At 43.7% G+C, this 18,481-nt stretch overlaps 2 protein-coding genes across 2 annotated transcripts; both read left to right on the top strand.

The window, feature by feature from the left end:
* The first annotated feature begins 14 nt into the window (after positions 1-14).
* Positions 15-4,400, top strand: LOC134161937 (E3 ubiquitin-protein ligase RNF213-like). Its single transcript, XM_062615299.1, has 8 exons — positions 15-211; positions 1,100-1,220; positions 1,632-1,732; positions 2,379-2,552; positions 3,075-3,250; positions 3,327-3,423; positions 3,516-3,630; positions 4,196-4,400. Exons 1-5 carry the CDS (start codon positions 138-140, stop codon positions 3,199-3,201), a joined length of 597 nt encoding a protein of 198 aa, XP_062471283.1. The 5' UTR covers positions 15-137; the 3' UTR covers positions 3,202-3,250; positions 3,327-3,423; positions 3,516-3,630; positions 4,196-4,400.
* Positions 4,401-5,371: 971 nt separating this feature from the next.
* On the top strand, positions 5,372-18,209 carry LOC134161936 (E3 ubiquitin-protein ligase RNF213-like). The gene is made up of 18 exons (XM_062615298.1): positions 5,372-5,658; positions 6,266-6,357; positions 6,566-6,787; positions 7,623-7,701; positions 8,047-8,081; positions 8,179-8,273; positions 8,618-9,102; positions 9,263-9,354; positions 9,596-9,850; positions 10,063-10,198; positions 11,139-11,222; positions 11,492-11,660; positions 11,784-11,979; positions 14,693-14,770; positions 15,314-15,514; positions 15,718-15,807; positions 16,201-16,361; positions 17,287-18,209. The coding sequence occupies exons 3-18, from the start codon at positions 6,581-6,583 to the stop codon at positions 17,459-17,461; spliced, it is 2,538 nt and encodes an 845-aa protein (XP_062471282.1). The 5' UTR covers positions 5,372-5,658; positions 6,266-6,357; positions 6,566-6,580; the 3' UTR covers positions 17,462-18,209.
* The last annotated feature ends 272 nt before the right edge of the window (positions 18,210-18,481 follow it).

Below are 18,481 nucleotides of genomic sequence, written 5' to 3'. Positions count from 1 at the left end.
CTTTTTAAATATAATTTCAATTTATCACTCTCGACACCTTGAACATTATCCTGAAAAAGGTGAAGCCCACAGATAAACTTCTGTCATTTGAGGCCTTTACAGAATGGCTTAGAAGGGTCAAGTCCTTTAAGCTCTGGATGGGGTGGATTGATATGGGTGATCACCAGATTCATCTTTACCAGAAGAAAAGTGAACTCCTAAGGACTGTGTTGTAAGTCCAGCCTCATTTTCATCTTTCAAGTAACAGGTCCTCTTTCAGACAAGCCAATATTGTTTTCCTTCAAACTGCTAGCATGTGTTTGCTGAAAGATTCTGCCAGCCCTCACCAAAAGGTTTGAATATTAAAATACTTGGAGCTTAAAAATGTAGTCTGTGGAGAAGGATTGCTTATAGCCTACACTTTTTCCTTGGAGTTCCTAATCCAGTGTTTCGGTGAATTGAAAGATTTCAGGCAAACATATAGGGCATTATGTCACCTCTTCCATGAGTTACGTGTCTACACTGTGAGTGCGTTTAATCAATCCTTTCCTTGGAAACCTGTAGTATTTAGTCCAAGAATCTTGATCCCTGAACCTGTTGGCTCCTTCCTAATCCTTTGCTCATTTTGTTTTCTGATTATCACAAAAACATAGGCAAATTTACTCCAAAAAGCTGTGTTAAGAACTACATATTTTGGTCATGGTCAAGCACCCATCATTCCTTGACAATAAGATCTGATTTCCTAAACATCTGACTGAATGCTTGCTTGATCATGCCCAGGATACTTACTTTACAGCAAGTAGTAAAGTAGATATCTCCATAGACAAAACCCAGTAATGATTCCATAACTCAGTTTAGTCTGGGGACACGCCAGCAAGCAAGGTAGACAGGACTATGCCATATTTTTCACTCCTTGCTCAGTCTAGTCCTTCGAAGCTACCCCAGGAGTTCTTGTGTCCTCAAATCATCTCAGTACCTGGGACCTTGGTTGGAAAGGACCTCAGAGGTCTGTAGGCCAGCCTCCCACTTAAAATTGCACCGTTGCCAACAGTAGAGTAGATCATCTGTGGCTTTCTCTGGCAAGTCTTGAAGCTTTGTTCCACATCTGTGTTTTTTCCAGATGCCAGTGGACCTGCACCAACATTTTCTACATGTTCTTTGACCACCTGCTGTACAATGAGACACAAATAGATGAGAAGCTTCTGAGACTTCTTGTGAAGCAGTTCATGTTCATCTATAAAGTATGTGCTCAGTGTAGTGCTTTCCTGGACAATTTATAGCATTAGAGACTGTCAGAGTTTTGAAGCAGCCTTATCTTCCACAGATTCCTCTGATACTGGTTTGAGGGAAGGCATGGAAATGGGAAGAGGGTGGGAAGAAGGTGGAAACACCACCTAGTGCAAAAAGCACTGAGATTTCAGAAACATCATGAAACCCCCCCAGATCAGAATTTTGTTTAAAGGAATGTTTCCTTGAAAGAAGACTTATTTCAGGCCAGTTATCCCTGTCATTACATAAGGAAAAGTGCTTGGTGGGTTCATTTGATTTTAGTGGTTTGTTATGTAGTTTTGTGATGCTGACCTCCATTATTCCTTTTTCGTATGCCAAGAAGGTATTGCCATTGAGCTTTCACCATCCTTTCTTTCCCACAGCGCCTGACTGAAGCACAGAATTTTGAGACAGCAGAAATTTTTGAATTGGTGACAAAAGTGCTGAGGAAATGCAACGAGAATGCTGAAAATGTGTATCTTGTGTAAGTCCAAGACAAAAAAAAAACCAAACCAAACAACCAAACAAACAAAACAAAACAACCAAACAAACAAACAAAACAAAACAAACAAACAACAATTAAACCAACACAAAAAAAAAATAATCCCAGTTCTAGGGACATTTTATGTCAAGACTGGTTTTTGTAAGGGATGGGGTAACGCTGTCACCACTTAATGGGGATGAATCTCCTCCAGCCAAAGGGTATCCCCTTGAGGCTACTAATGCTAGGGCATGGAATGCCCAAGCTGAGAAGACCATGGAGCAAAGTCTTTCCCATGCAGTGTTGTGCCTGGCTGGTGACAGAGACAAGCCTGGTACTGAATGTGGTGCAGTCAGTGTAGCTACTCATAGGTGTAGTAAGACTGTGGATAAGGCCCACCCCCCAGTCCAGCCTCACTCAGCTTGGTGAGCCACATCTCTTAGATGAGATGGTCCTTGGTGGAGCCACCCCCTTATTAAACTAGCAGGAGTTTCTCTTATATTCTGCTCACCAGTAAGGCTAGTTACAAATTACCATACAGTTTTGGATGGTCAAATGTTGGGCGTGAGAATCTCCTGCCCACTCCTCAAGTCTGGCACTGGTGTAAAATCAGCCCTGAAATGCATCTTCCTTTGGTGGCATCTTTCAGGAAAGGTGTGAAGGACTGCAAGAGCTGTCAGCTGGAAATCAATGACCCAGCAGAGCTGCCCTGTGGCCACATTTTCTGTTCAGATTGCATCTGTGAATGGACAAGCAAGCAGTGCAAGATCTGCAAGGAAAACTTCCCAGAGGATCACACACCCAAAGCTACAGTGGCCACGAGGTATCCTGTAACTAGTCGAACTAGTTTTGTTGTTTCAGTCTCTATCACTTTGTATAAAATACTGGAATAGTTGCCAGAGCAGGGGCCACACAAGTGTCATTAACATGTGAGCTCCATGGAAATGTCAGTATTTACCATATGTAGCAAACCTTTGGTGGTGAAAGGATTCACATGAAGTGATCTGGGGTCAGTTTCAGCCCTTTTACCTCCATCTGAACAGGCAGTCTATCCAGGCATACATAACACATAAGAATCCATTTGTCTTTGTTCTCTAGCTAACTTGACTGGAGATAGGAGAGGAAGAATACAGGGAAGAAGAAAGTTTGTCTTCAGGATTCAAGAAAAAATGCTGTAGTGGGTTTTCTAGGGGTTAATCACCTTCTCTATTTAAAATGTGTATTTCTTTTCCACAGTCAAGTTATACCTGGTATTCTGGTCACATTCCAAGAAGCAGAAAAGACAAGTTGCTTCTTTGCTTTACTGAGTTTTGATGGTAGATCTTGACTTTATTCCTTCCTACAGAGAAGCTGTTGAAAGTCATAGCAAATTCAGGAGAAAATGTAACTCCTTCTTTATGGAGTTTGTCACCACCTTTGTCTTGGGAAACAAAGGAACACCATCCCCAAAAGTGATCACTCAGCTGATCTAATTTGTGGCTTGCAAGCCATCCAGCCCTGAGCACCAGTCAGTAAAAAGGGGTAAGAGCCTAACTTCACTGGGACCCTGACCTGATTTGCACTGAAGAAAAATAATGAATGCCATCCTCATTTTTAGTGCGCAAATCAGAAAGTGAGCTGTCACCCTTTCAAGAGTGCATGGACACCAGTGCAACAATCAAGTCCTCCCTCTTGAAACTGCTCCTGAGATATGGGTTAGTGTGAGCTAGCTCTTAGCCTGATCACTGAGCCACTCAGACTACATGGATGCTCACATTTAATGATTTTGTTTGGTTTTTTATCATAGGTTCAACAACATAAAGTTTCACCTAGAAAAATACCTTTCGGAGATGGAGAAAAAGATAAACGTCAACGAAAGTAACTGGGAACATTTATGCTTCATGGTGGTGCATTGTCTGGAGGTAAGTGCAAATACCTGTGCTACCCTTTGCAGATCAAACTCTTCCTGTCTCTTTCCCCCCACTGGCTCCTGAGGCTGTCTGTAACAGGCTGCTGATCTCCCTTCCTAAGCGTAGTCTAGAAGAATCCAGACCTGAGTTAGTAATATCCATTGTACAATCTGGATTTTGGAGCTCTAGCTCCTGGAGTCCATGGCTGCCTATGGCCTGATTTGTAAGCCACAAGAGCCTCCCATAGCTGATAATGTGAGCAGAAATGTCCGTGGTCCCTGATCCACTTTGAGCTGGTGCACTGCAGATATGCACAAGCATATCAGTCCAACACATGATTCTCCACCAAGTGAACCCAGAAAGGAGGCAGTCCTCTTCTGCCAGAGAAACAGAGTTAGGACTAGTCTCAATGGTACACCTTTAAAGCAGTCATTGAGGGGACTTGAGATTTACAGGGTACAACATCACAGCAGAAATAAGTTCTGCACCTGGTGAAAAAGCTTAGGAAAGAACGGACTACACAGAACCTATGGCAGCTTTGAACTCTTACCTTTCCCTCTCTCTTCCCATTTAACAGGATTTTATGTATCCTTCTTCACAAGACAGTGTCAACCAGCTTGCTGAAAGTTGCCTCTCTACTGCAGACCTTTCTGCTTTCTGCTCACAAGAGGCCTCAAAAATTGACACCCTCCAGTTCATAGCCCGTCTCCGGTTCTCTATCAGCCATGTGGCCACTGTGCTTGGCAGACAGGTGCGATGAGTCAGAGAACATGAAATCTGTGAAGCCAAACATTCACTAGCATTTGAGGTTTCTTCTGAGAGGATTAAAACAACAAAAAGACAAAGTTGTGTCTAAATTTAAGAGGTTTAACAGAGGAATTTTCAAGAAGTGATTCAGGATCAGCAGGGCTAATTTATTTCTTTTAAATCTAGATGATTTTTTAACCCTCTTATTCTGACACTATAAAACTATTTTTTGGCAATATTTAAACTGAATGGTACTAAAGTAGCTAAATTTTATACATGAATGGGTTGCATCCAAAGATGTGTATGTTGCATTCAAAATATATATATTACCTAGAACTTGTGGATTTCCCCTGAAGCCATTTTTTTTTTTTTCTGGATTATTTTTTCAGCATGAGAAAAACTGAACATCCAGGTTTTGTTTAGAATTAAAAGAGAGTTATATGAATACTGGCATTTCCCCTCAAAAAATAGTTCACCAGAATTAAGGGGTGGTGTGCAGCAGGGTATCAGTCAATGGAGTTCACAATGAACATGTGTGAGCCTCTCAGTTTAGAAGCGAACATAGTGCACTTTAAATTCTGTTGAATCACTTCCTTACATCTTTGTTAGCTTCAAAGGGTGTCCAAGTAAAGTCTGAGTGAAGAGACCAACACAGTCTTATCTCAACACATATAACAAATGGAGATACAGGAGACCCCTTGTAAGGCCAAGATATGAATAGGTCAGAAGATTCCCACTCAGCTACCTAGAAGAGAGCCATGAGATTGCTCCTTACCTTCTGGATAGCCTTTGAGAGCTTTCCTTTCTGACCTAAAATATGCTAGAGAAGATTACCTGGCCAAGATCCTGTAAAGACTAAAAATGGGATAACAGTGGACCATTAAGTCCTCATAACCACTGCCCAGTATTCTACTTCCCTGCATACTGCAGGTATTAAGCAGCCCAGGATACTATGGTAGCAGGCCACATTTCTACTCTTGGATAAAAAGTGTTGCTGCAACCTAAGCAGGTGGTGTGTTTACAAAAAAAATCTACAATACACAACTGTATGGGAGTAAGCCTAATGAAAAATCTCACTTGTAGCTGCAGATCAAAACAAACCGTCTCCTCATGGGAACAGGCAAGAGGAGCAAGACTTGGTGAATGCAATGAAGGAGCTGGTGGCAAATGCAGAGACACCGTGGCCTCAAATCTTCCTCATTAAAAATCTGTAACAACTACAGGTTCATCCCAGCACAGAAGATCCTTCAGGCAGAAAAATGGATTTTACCCAGAGGGTTTGAAATTTCACAGGTGAGTGTCTTCCAAAATCTTCTACATGTCACTGAAGCTGGGCCACCCAACCACACAGGTGCACCCAGGCTTTTCTTTGCAGCTAGCTCTGAGAGTTTACAGGTGGCTGAGTTGAGCCCTGCCTGGTGAATTTACATGTCGTATTGTAGGCTGCGTGCCTTACCTGGGATGGTAAGGCTGTGTGCCTTACTGATGGGATAGGAAACACCCATCTTAAGTAATGAAAAAATCTTCCTGGGGCTTTCTTCTGTTCTGGAGAGAGCTATAAGCCCTCTAGAGGATCATTTTACCTCCATCACTTCTGCTAGGCATGTGAGTGTTCCCCTGAAGGGACCTAGGTGTGTGTGTGTAAGACTGTAGAATCTAGAACCATTGCACAGCAAAATCCAGGCAGAACAGACCTCATATCTCTACAGCACCCCAACCTTTCCCCCATGATACAAGCAGAAATTTTAAACAATGCAAAAAGTTTGCTATGGTCACAACACAAAAATAACCTTATCATTTGTAAGGGATTTATCTCAGTGCTTCAGTGAGTTTGATACAGCCTTTCACATGCTGGAGGTATCTTCACTGTGGTAACATATTTTATATCTGTGTTTCACAGCATACGGGTGACTGGTCAGATATAATGCTGGTGCTTCCAGAGCAAAAAAACAAATAAAAACTGGAAATCCCCAGGAAGTCCAAAGGCTGATAGTGAGTATCCATTGTATCTTCTACATAAGATTTCTGTGGGTGTTATGGGGTGTTTGTAGAAAGATATAGGAATTTTCTCCTGAGTTGGAAACAAAAGGATCACATTTATATAAAACACCACTTTTGTGGCCTAACAGTGGTCACCTCATCAAAAGGTGCCTTATGGGTCTTCTTAAATTCCACCTGGTTTGTTCAATTTCTTTTCTAGCCTGTCATTAAACAAATGGAAATCATCCTCCAAACACCAGTGCTCCCAGGAGAGTCTCTGGAAAACAAGATGGAGAAGATCTGGGCTAAGTTTGCTCTGTGCAAACACAAAAACAAGGTCTTGATGGAGGTGGTGTTTCACACTGCATTTACTCTGGCACTATCTCAAAGTCCCCTTGCTCAACTTTTCAGAATTATCTGCTTTAAGCCTTGTGAGGTGAAGGTAAATCAAGTTGTGGGGATATGGTTTCTTCCTTCATGATAAGGCTGTTGGGGTGGGACCTGCTTTTACACTACCAGCTCTGTCAGATTTGGTTTGGGTCAGTTTGCAGCTTTCTGGTTTGTTGCAGACACCAAATGGAGCCTTCTAGTTATGCTCTCTTCTGGACAGTCCACTAAAAGGAAACTGGGGCCATCAGTGGATAGTGATGGATTGTCTGTATTGATAGTCCATCACTATCTGTATTGAAAGTGGGAGACAGCCTGCTGGAGGTGCCCATATCTCTCCAGTGGGTCTAAGGGGCCTTGCCAAATGTTAGCTGTCAACTGAGCTTACATGACTCAAATCCTAGCCCAAGCTTCTTCATTCTGACCACAAATATGCCATCTGTAAGTAAAGATTACTTTTTTTAATAGATTAGACACCCCACCCCACCCCCCGCCTTTTGCACCTAATGAGGCATAAATTGTTCCTGTTATTTGAGGAATGCAGAAAGTATTTGAGACGTGCATTGCCCATATCTTGGCTGTGAAGACAATGGCAGCGTCCAGATCCTGCTCTTTCCCTGTGAATCCTCAGTTTGGTAGGCAGATACCAAAGAATTTATGGTACCTTTGGCATCACTGCTGTTGTAAACCCAGCCAATCCCCAGTGTATCCCCAGTTGATATAATGACGTGTTCCTTGGTCCATGTCTCAGACAAGCTTTTTCACGCACCCATTTACACCTAATGTATTTATTTCCAGAACAGTTATTTCTCCAGTAGGTGAGAAGAAAACTAGGAAAATGGTTACAGAATTCCTCAAATTCTCCTTCACACATCTGTTTCCTTTCTAAGAGGTCCTACCTTCCCACCATGCCTGGAGACCTGCCGTTTGATAAGAACTGGAAAACTGGTCAAAATGATACGCTTTGGAGTAAGTGGTAGGAAAATTTTACCTTAGTCCAGCCCAGATGCTCCTATATGGATGGCAGACACAGGGAACTTGCTATAAATGTTCCAGGGGATGGAGGGAAAGGAAGAACAGGTAGATGGAGTGCTCCTGTTGAGTATTCACTGGTCTGCTTTCAGCTTCAGCACCTTCAGGCCGTTTATGCTAAACTCTGTAAGAAAAATGTTGTGACACCAGATCCCAATAGATGGGAAGAATGTCTTACTTAAGAAAAGCCCATCCAGTGAAATTCTGGTTGTGCTTACATTATGAAGGATTTTGTAATTGGGAGATAATTAACAGATTAATCTAATTTCCTTTCCTACACAGTTTGTCAGTGTAGATCATACTGGACCATCAATGATGTGAGTGCCTTTTGGCTTTTTTGTGATGCTGGGGATCTTCTGTCTGCTGTTATGTTTTCTGCTAGGTCTCACACTGCTGTCATATCTTTACCTATAGTTTGTGTGTCCCTGGGAAATCAAACGATGCCTATGTGGTGCCAAAATTGGAGGACATAAAGACAAACCTGAGAAAGGTTTTGTGAGGATAAAAATGTAAGTTGATGCTCCCTGCCCTACAGCTGAAGAAAGATGGACACACATGTGGCCACTTGACCCTCTTTCCATTCTCTGGTACAGGAGAAACACTGTAGCTGAGCAAAGCAAGGTCTAAATCTCAGAAGTACATACTAGGGGGAACAGAGAGAAGAAAAAGCTTGAGTGGAAACAGATGGTAAGAGCATTTCTTCAGCAGCATTTCTTCCCTTCCAAAAGTTTCATCTCACCCCATGTTCAGACTTATTCTGACCCAAGGGTGACCAAGCCTCTGTCAATGTTAACTTACACGAGAGGAGCCTAGTCACTGAGAATGTAAACTGAACTACATTTCCTTATCACAGCACACAGGACAGAACAGGAAAAGGATACATCCTTGGAAGCCCTTCCATACGGAGAACTGAACTGGAGAGGGACCTGTTGCCTGCCTCTGTCTGTCTTGCAAGAGTTCTGCTGCATTCATCCATGCTGCTGGGCATCTATACAGACGAAGGGGGGAGACAGCCCATATTCTTTTCTCTCCCTTGCCTCCTGTCTGTCTGCCCACGCCACTCAGCCTGCAGTTTCTACATGATGAATAGCTTCTTCCCTATTCAGAGGATGAATAGGGCAGAACCTTTCTTGAGAGCTAAATTAAGAAACCACCCTGTCTTCCAGGCAATTCTGAATCTGATGACAGAGAAGCCAGAGGATGTGGCAAAATTCTTCTGGGGCCACCTTGAGAAAGACATTGAATGCCTGGCAGAGGCGTGTAGCAAGAACATGGAGGATGCCACAGTGACAGTCCATCTGTTCCTCCAGCACCTGAGCAGCAGTGCAAACAGTAAAGGTATATTCCACCCCCTGGGAGGGTACCAGCAGGCTTACAACAAGTTTGTTTTCACACAGCCACTGGACCTGGTGGCTCTCATCCCACAGCTACAGCTGTTCTGCACAGACTCCACTGTCTACTGGGTGAGGGTCCTTATAATGCTTTGAATTTCCTACAGGACAAAACATGGACTGGAATATTTTGCTTAGCCAAGAAGACAGAAGGCAGTGGGAAACCTGCTTTAAAACCCTGACTCGGCCATTCTTCAAGGTACACAAGGGACTCGTTGCTGCATGTTGTGGTTTAAACCCAGCCAGTAACTTGGCACCACACAGCCAGCTGCTCAACCCCTCCTTCCTCCTGACCCTACTTCATTCTTCAACAGGAAAATTTTACTATCTCCTCCCTTTCTTCAGAGCCACCATTGTTTTCACTCATGAAAAGACTTGTAAGTCCTTCCAAACCCCTTTGTAACAAAAGGCATCACCTAACAACCCTTCAAATTCCACAGGACTTGGAGCAGAACCTTACTTACATCAAGCAGCAGAGAATGAGAGATCTTCAGGGCTCCAGCTTGCTCCCACAAATAGCTTGTGACCAGATGACCCCTTTCAAAGACCAGCCAAACTTTGGACTGATTGGCCTCTCCTACATGTGGCGATATGAACAGAAGGTGTCCATTCAGACCCTGATGCATCTCCTTCAGCAAGAACATGGAGAAAGTGAAGGGAGTCGCTATCCTGTTCTTCTGGAGCTCATGTCTAAGGTTTGCTGTGGAAAATTTCCTCCTCCTTCAAAGCAGAGACAGGCACTATGGCAATTCACCATTGTTGGTATCAGTGGGGCACTAAGTTGATTTATTTCCCTCTCTTTCCTAGTACAATGCCCTTCTCACAAATACCACATAATGCCAGACACAATCCTGGTTTCTCAGATAAATGTGTAGATTGCAAAGTCATGCTGAATTTTCCCTTCCAGATAAAAAACATCCAGCATGTCCAACACCTGCCTGACATTTTGAGTCTGCAGAAAGCTCTGATCCATTTCTTCCAGAACTGCCATGGAGGGGAAATATACTCAGTACAACAGTTTCTAGACCAACACGAACTTTCAGGTATGACATGGACCTATTCTGATCCCAATAAACTGGCTTCTACAACTCAATACCCATATACTCTGCTATTATGTTATAGCAGGACCTGTAATTTCTGTTGCAAGCTGTGAGGGAGCAGCAAACACAAGACTGCTCCATAAGGGAAGATAAGCCACAAGCTAAGGGTGACCAAAGTACAGACCAGGTAGAGACAAAGGTGAAGTCCCATAAGATCAGGGCAAGGCCAGGGCAGTGACAACAGGGTTCCTTCAAGATCCAGTGATCATAATACAAGGCAAGGTATTAAGTCCAGGAGGAGACTAGGAGGTCCAGTCAATAAGTTATGAGAGCAGGAGACAGGGCTGCTTACAACTCAGGCACTGTCCTGAGCTTACATGTGTCTCCTGGGCCCATGGGCAAGGGGTGAAGTGGAGTCTTCGGGTCAGGCTGATCAGGGCTATTAAGGTCTGTTAGTGCCCTCAGGGCCATGATGCAAGCTCACAGTGATCATCTCCACCTTTATGGCCACCTTTGATGTTTGAGGGAGAGGGTAGAGAACTCCAAGACACTGGAATGATCTCTGAAACATTAGAATGGGTCTTGGGCAGTTTGCTTCCCACCCTCAGAGTAGGTATAGCCAGCAGGACTTGAGAAACTTGTAGAGACTGCTTCTATGGTCAACATACCTATACAAGACAGGGTTTTAAAACCGGAAGATGGGGTATTAGCATGGTGCACATGAGCTGGGACTCAGCACCCCTTAATGCCAGATATGATATAATATGGGGTAGAAACAAATTAACTCTAATTAAGCTTGGAGCCACAGCTGTGAATGGCAGCCAAGGCCCAGTCTAACATAGCTTACTGTTTTTCGAGCAGACAGAAATAAATCTTTTTCAGTTCCTTCCTTTTGGAAGCATTCATTGACATTTCTGTTTTACTCCCTTCTCTGTGCCTGAAGAGGACCAACATTCAGCTTTCTGCCGAGCTATAGAGACCATCCAGAAAGTCTGGAGCAATATCAGAATGAAACCACTGTGTTCAGGTATTTAAACTTCTCAGGTACTGTTACCTTCTTTTCCTAAGCCCTTGATGAACTATGGAACTCATGCCAGTTGCTGCGCTTGCCTTGGTTTGACTTCCTAGCTGAGAAAAAAAAAAAAAAAAAAACAAAAAAAACCTTCAAAAACTACAAAACCTAATATAAAAAAAAAAAAAAAAATATTTCAACAAAGTCTATCCAGAGTTTCTCCCTTAGGAGAATTCTTCGTAACACCACATGCATCAGAAGAGAAACCCTCCATTTTGTTACAGATGTGAGAGTCATCCCAGACAAGTTGCCAAAGGACATCAATGCCAACACTCTGGTCCTGAAACTCCTCCCAACTCCGCTTTCTATTGGTTACCTTGTGACAAAGCTCCTCATACAGCTCCAGAACAGTTGTGTGGACACAGCTACACAGATCACAAAGGAAAAGCAACAGTAAATTTCAAATCATCCCTCTGGAGAAAATCAGAACTCATCTAGAACCGCAGTGTCACCGACTGCAAAGTGGGATGAGGTAAGAAGCAAGCTGCTATCCTTAACAGGTAACTTCTTTTCCAGGATCATCTCTGCAGAAGAAGTGAAACCATACTCCATGTTGAAGATAACTGAGAATGATCTGATCACTGCAACACTGGTCAACTCTCAGTATGAGATACATGAAGATGGCACCAAGACAACCCATTTTGACTTCCAGACACTACAGCAGCAAATAATCCAACGTTTTATCAGTGGGAAACCTATCATCAGAGCTCAGGTGAGCTTAGCACAATGCACTTTCAGCACAAGCCAAGTTGCAGTGCTCCAGGCCAGCAGATAGTATATGATTTTTCTTCCAGCAGCTGGTATCCACCTCTCCAGAGCTGGAGCAAACACAGGTGAAGGTACCTGTATGTTTGGCAGCCCACCCACCACTCTGCATCTATCTGCATTACTTGGACTGTGCGGTCAAAAACCACACTGTGCTCAGCAAACCTTGGTGCTGTGACAGGCAATGTGAGCCTTTCTCTTCAAAGCCTGCAGGGGAGGTTGGCCTGAATTATCTTAAAACCAAGGAAGAGTCAGACGCTATCTAAAAAGACTCAAGAGAGCTGAGTCCCTGGGCATACAGGCTGTATATAGGGCTGGACCTCTAAATCATACTGGAGAAGTCAGACTTCTGCTGTGGCAGACATCTTCACATCAGCCTTTGGCTTTTCTCCACAAGCTCTTGGGGGACCAGATTTGCAAATGGTTATTCTCATCTGAAAAGGCAGGCCAGAGATATACACCTCAAAATGTATGGCTTGTGGGACAGCAATGAATTTAAGTACCTAAATCCCTTCAGCCCCTTTAAAACTCTCAGGTGGTTATGTAGACTTCCTGTGAGGTTCTCCTACAACCACTGGTTGCCCCAGGTATTTCTTGTGTCAGAGGTAAAGTCTACTAGGTAGGATTTGTGAAATGTGAAAATCTGGCTTCGAGGGAGTAGGAATAAGGGGTTCAAGGATTATAACAGTCACATAGTGATTCTGGCTTACATGCTTGTCCAGTAGTAGAGTAGAATAGGCAGAGAAATTGACACACAGTCACAGAGGAACTTGAAAGAGTTTGGCTGGAGGAGCCTCTGGGTGTTTGTTTCTGGTCCAGCCATTTTCTTCAAGTAAAACTAACTGCAAAGTGAGAGCAGATTGTTTGGGGTGATGTACAGTGTATGGATGAATTTTGGAAATCTCCAGGGATAGAGATTCACCACCTCTCTGCCGCTCTGTTCTGGTGTTTTAGCACCCTTACTGGGAAAATGTTTCCTGTGTGCTTAAGTAGGAGGTCCCATGTTACTCCTTGTCCTTATTGCCTTCACTGATACCCCCCTTTTAGTAGTGGAAGTACAATTAGAAGTGCAAAAGCTCTCCCCATAAAGTTCTCTTTTACAGGGTGAACAATTGCTTGCATCCTGTTCTGCAGACACTCAATCATCTTGTTGGGCTCTGCTGGACTCACTTCAATTTGTCAATGTCTCATGTACCGAGGAACCCTGTATTGGATACAGTGCTGAAATGTAATCTTATGAATGCTGACTAGACGGAAAGAGTCATTTCCCTTGTTCTGCTGGCTACACTCCTGCTACTACAGCCCTTTGTGCACATGGTCTTTTTCACCATAATCACTGCTGACTCTGGTTCAACCTGTCCACCCAGGCACACAGATCTTTCCTGCAAAGCTGCTTCAGAACCAGTTTCCTATGATTGTCCATCCCAGATGCAGGATTTGCATTTGTCCTTGCTGAAGTTCATGAGGTTTCTATTAGTCCATTTCTTCAGCATGTTGAGAGCCCTCTGAGTGGCAGCCTTGCCCTTCAGCACATCAGCTCCTTTCCCCAGTTTGGTATCATCAATCAACTTCCTCAGATGGCATGTCAGTTGTTGCTGAAATATCTTAACATCAACAGCTTCCTCAGCATCACTTAATACATTCTATCTGGTCCCATGGACCTATGTATATCCAGCTGTTTTCGGTGTGGCCGAGATGGAGGTAATTTTCATCATAGCAACTTGTACAGTGCTGTGGCTTAGATTTGTGACCAAAATAGCACTGATAACACACTAATGTTGAACAGTGTTTGTACAGCATTAAAGGCTGCCTCCATTTCTCATTCTGTTCGCCCCTCCTAGTGAATAGATTGGGGATGTGCAAGAGACTGGGAGGGGGCACAGTGAGACAGATGACCTAAACTAACTGAAGAAGTATTCCATGTTGTATAATATGCTCAGGAATAAAATGGATAAGAGGGATTTTAGGATGGTTGGCCATCTTTTCTCAGAAGTGGCTGGGTGTCAGTGTACCCATTGGAGGTGGTGAGTTGCATTACCTTTGCATCACTTGTTTTGTTTTCTCACTTTTTTTCTCCTTTTCTTCTTTCACCATCCCACTGGAGGTAAGGGGAGGAAAGAGAGTAATCAGCTCGATGGTATAGTAGTGCCTAATTTGGTCCTTTTTTTTTTTTTTTTTTGTGACATGCCTTTAAACTTTGTCCATAAACAGAGGGGGTTGAAAGCGGACCTTTACAGTAAAAAGTGGGTCAAAGAAAGAACCAAGTATCACAATGAGAACCTTTTCTATATCCTTTTTCAGTAGGTCCCCTTCCCTGTTGAGCAGTGAGCCCAGTTTTCATCTGGTCTTCCTTTTGTTACTGATGTACAGATGTAGAAGCTCTTCTAGTTGGCCTTCACATCTCTCAGCAGTTTCACCTGCAAATGAGTTTTGTCTTTCTTAACTCCATCCTTGCATGTCCAAGCAATGTCTCTTATGTTCCACTTGCGTAGCCTGTCCCTGCTTCCGCCTCCCCTATACGTCTTACACTAAGCTGTCACTGCCGCCAGCCCTGCAGCCAAGACGTTGGTAGCTGTGTCTTACTCCATGGTCATGGGTTTTCCAGTTGGCCTGTGCCAAGTGATACTTTGTGTTTTCATATCCATTTACTTGCTTTCCAGACGGCTCCATTCTTTGAGCTGGACAGAATGAAGACCCTGAAGTACACAAAAACAAAAGTGAGAGAACATGTGCCTCAGGTACATAAAAAGCTTACCATCTTTTTTTTCCACCCAAGCTTTCTTATGTCTTGTAATGCTTATTAATAAGCTATATTAGGAAACAGAGAGCTCAGCAGAGAATATGGCACCTGCAGGATGTGTAAAAAGGTCCAAGTCCACATCAGGCAGATGGCTGGGGCCTCACAAGGAGCCAATTTTCTTTGCTGGCTGCAAAGGGAATAGAGTCAACTCACTCAGGTGGACTCATCTGTACACGTGTCTAAACCAACAGGACATGGTGACCACAGCATGCCATGCACTGGCATGGTAGATCAACACAAGTGTCAACTGTAGGGTTATTGTTCCTGCTTGCAACTAGGCTGGAAAGCCCATGTCCTTGTAGAGTCTGTGTCTTTCCCATGAAAACCCTGGATATCAGCCAGGTATCTCAAAGTCTGCCTCTGATTAGAGGGCAGAATTGATGCCAGAGGTTATACAGTTCCTTTGCTGTGAGCACACACTCGCAGGACCCAGATCTTATGTGTCAAAGTCACAGCATGTCTATATTTCTCCTATCGATAGGAATCAATAAATGTGAACACGCTGAAATGGGTCATGGAAGAAGCACGATCAGTGAATGCTATTTCCCAAACACTTGACACCTTGAAACTGGCTGCTGAATTCCTGGCTGTGACTGGTGGGAACCCAGAGCGCCAGTTGTCTGAGTATGTAAAAAATGAGCTGAAGATGGATGCAAGTGCACAACAGTTCAGAGACATATTGGTAAGCAAGGCACTTTTTTTGTACTAAACAGAAAAATGGCTAAGCGTTACCATCCCTCATGCCCTTCCCTAAGGATTAAGACATCACCTTTTAGGTCACACACTTTTTTGTGACCTAACCTAGAACATTGCTAACTCAGCCACAGCCTTTCTGAAAAGCAGGAATTGGCTGACTGATTGCCTATCTGTTTTTATCTCTTCCAGGGGGTAGCAAACTGCCAGCTGAAGCACATCCTGTCTCTGTGGCAAACATTGTCAGCAAAGAGATCTATACTGTTGGTGCAGATGAATCAGGTGAGGGAAACAGCCCAGTTCACAAAACTGTCTACAAGAGCTAGGGGAAGACATAAACTTTTTGACAAAGCTGATTTTGTGTGGAAAGTTTTGGAAATTTTTAGGAAAAAAAATATGTGATATTAGTATCTTACCACTCAGCAAAAGCCAAGCATTATTCATCTGCTTAAGTCATGTAATACCTTTGGAAAAGGGCCATCCACAAGATTTTGTGCTAGAAGCAGTGGTGCTTTCTGGCATGGGTCACATAAGCTGGTGCTGTGGTCTCTAATGGCGGCCTGGCATAAGAGCCAGGAACAAAGAGGTTTCCAGTTCTTCTATCAGATGTAGCCCCAGATGGTCTTTGCAGCAAGTCCCAGGCCATCCTCTTGCTGATGTTCTTTGTTATTATAGAATCCTTTCTGCCTGGTTTCTGAGCAGTATCATGAGGAATTGAGTGAAGAGAAGGCGGCGGCTCTGACTACTGCGCTTTCTGCAGTTAACCTGCATTTGTTCCTTATTGAGCTCCATGAGATGATCATTGTGCACCTGGACAGCTTTGATCCACAGTGGGGGTATGAGCAGATTTTTCCTGGTTTATTCCAGGGGTAGGTACAAACTCTAGACCCAGGTGGAAGAGGTCTTGGAATCTCTTTAAGGTGGGCTCTTGAAGCTTGCTAGAGAGAAGGGCCGTCTCTTCCAAAAGTGGGAGTTGCCTCATCTGTGATAAGCATCATTGAATCCTTTTGTGATGCCCAGCTAAAAGGAGTGGGAGTAAAATACAGCAGGAACCCCAGCATCTTCAATTCATCTTGCATGTCATGGGGAAGCAAGACATCCAGTACAAATAATATCATCATGGAGATTTAGGTTCAATGTTTTTCTTGTGCTGGGAGCACAAAATCGGACACAGTCCTCCAGATGTGATTTCACAAGTGCCAGCAGAGTAGAAAAATTACTTTCCAGCTGGCTATATTCTTGTTAAACAGCTCAGTATGTGTCTGGCCTTAGGGAAAAATAAAAGGGATCATGTAAGGGAACAAAAAAGGTGCCCCTTATACGGGACTAGTGAGAAAACCCAGTGTGAGGATATGGCCACACCACCTCCCTTTCCCTGTTTCTTGCATAAGAAACATCTCCTAATGCCACAGTGACAGCATCACAGACCCCATGAAGGAGGGGGCAGGGGATATATTGAGTTGAGTACAGATAGTTTCAGTGCGCTGTTGCACCTGAGATGGGAGAGGTGGTTGGTGATGCTGTTTAGCTTTGAGAAGGCCACAACCAGTATTTGGGTATTGTTGACAATGCTGAGCAACAGTTGCCCACATTGTTGTCTGATACCACCAGAGATACCCCAGATATACTGCCTGGCTTCCAGCTGCAAGGCCATCTCAGGGGAACCAGTGCAGAGTGCCAGCATTGCCTGCCAAAGGTCATGGGATTTGGAAACCCAGCAGTCCTCCAGACACTTAAAATTGTGATCTGTCTCACCCACAGGCTAAAGGAAACTTTCAAAGATTTCCTGGGAGACAGGCAAGATGATGCCTCCATTGTAAACCTGACAGGCTGTTTGAGTCCAGACCTTCTACTGAAGAATGTTGTTTTTATCTGGAAGACAGCTCTGAGGACCAGCAAGCCTCTTAGCTCTACTATTCAGAAGGGACCAACCTAACCTTTGCTAAGTCCCCCAGGAATTAACTCACCAGCAGCTTCCCCAATCCAGTTATCAATGCCCTGAGTGCCTTAATTGTCCTGATCAACCTCACCCAGAATTTCTTTCCGTGCACCCACTGTCTACTGGTCCTGAAGTTCCACTTAAACTCAGCTTGGGCCTCTCTCCCTGCTTGAGCTATGCTGTAAGTGTATTGATGTCCAGCCCTGTGCCCTGGCAGTCCTGATTTGTTCACTAGCTTTCCTGCACTGACCTTGAACCACTGTCATCACCTCACTTTGTTTGATGATCACTGGCCAGTAAACAGAATCTGGTTCTGCCCAGGTTCTGTGAGACTGTACCTGGTCTGTGGTTATACTGTCCTGCCTCTGCTGGGGTCACCCTCTGCTTCCAGCTCATTTTCCTGTATGGAACAGCCCCACAGCTGCCATTCTATGACAAAAAATGTACCCACCAACCATTCAGCTTGTTGCCAATTTAATGTATCCAAGTTTCAGAGCAGGTTACCAAAAAAAAAAAAAATAAATCAGATGTAAAGAGGGTGGGAAAGGGAACCTCATTTTAATGCTTAGTAATATATTTGTGCTTTTTTCTAATAGCTGTGATATCATATTCAAGGCAGCAAAAGCAGTGTAAGCAAAAATACACCTAGAAATAAAAGCAAAAGCAAGAAGCTTACAGCAGCTGCAGCACTGCAGCATAGATCAGCAGTGGTACATTCACAGTAAAGATACACTTCACAACTGCAGTGAAGACCCATTTTATACTCATTGTTCCAGAGTTCAAGGATTCTGGGTTGAGAGAAACGCAACACAATGAATAATCATAACTGATTTATTAATACGGGGAAAATATAGAGGTAACAAAAGATACTGTAAAGGATATCTCTGATGTTTGGTTGTCTTACCAACCCCAGAGACCATGTGATGACGATCAGGAAACCAGCTCTGAGAAACATCATCACATTGTGAGGTGACAGGCTCCCTTAGCGGGAGTCCCCGAGGAGGCAACATTGACCTG

This window comes from Pezoporus occidentalis, unplaced genomic scaffold (genome assembly GCF_034315485.1).
Source record: "Pezoporus occidentalis ecotype Australia unplaced genomic scaffold, CSIRO_AGI_Poc_V1 ctg18, whole genome shotgun sequence".
NCBI lineage: Eukaryota > Metazoa > Chordata > Aves > Psittaciformes > Psittacidae > Pezoporus > Pezoporus occidentalis.
Note: the sequence above shows the minus strand (reverse complement) of the source record. Positions and strands in the feature narration are given on the sequence as shown.

Coding starts and splice junctions, on each gene's coding strand:
- LOC134161936 (XM_062615298.1), top strand. CDS start 6,581: ATGGAAATCATCCTCCAAACACCAGTGCTCCCAGGAGAGTCTCTGGAA. Junction 11,223..11,491: donor AATGAAACCACTGTGTTCAG/GTATTTAAACTT, acceptor ATTTTGTTACAG/ATGTGAGAGTCATCCCAGAC. Junction 11,661..11,783: donor ATCACAAAGGAAAAGCAACA/GTAAATTTCAAA, acceptor CTTCTTTTCCAG/GATCATCTCTGCAGAAGAAG.
- LOC134161937 (XM_062615299.1), top strand. CDS start 138: ATGGGGTGGATTGATATGGGTGATCACCAGATTCATCTTTACCAGAAG. Junction 1,221..1,631: donor AGTTCATGTTCATCTATAAA/GTATGTGCTCAG, acceptor TCTTTCCCACAG/CGCCTGACTGAAGCACAGAA. Junction 1,733..2,378: donor GCTGAAAATGTGTATCTTGT/GTAAGTCCAAGA, acceptor GGCATCTTTCAG/GAAAGGTGTGAAGGACTGCA.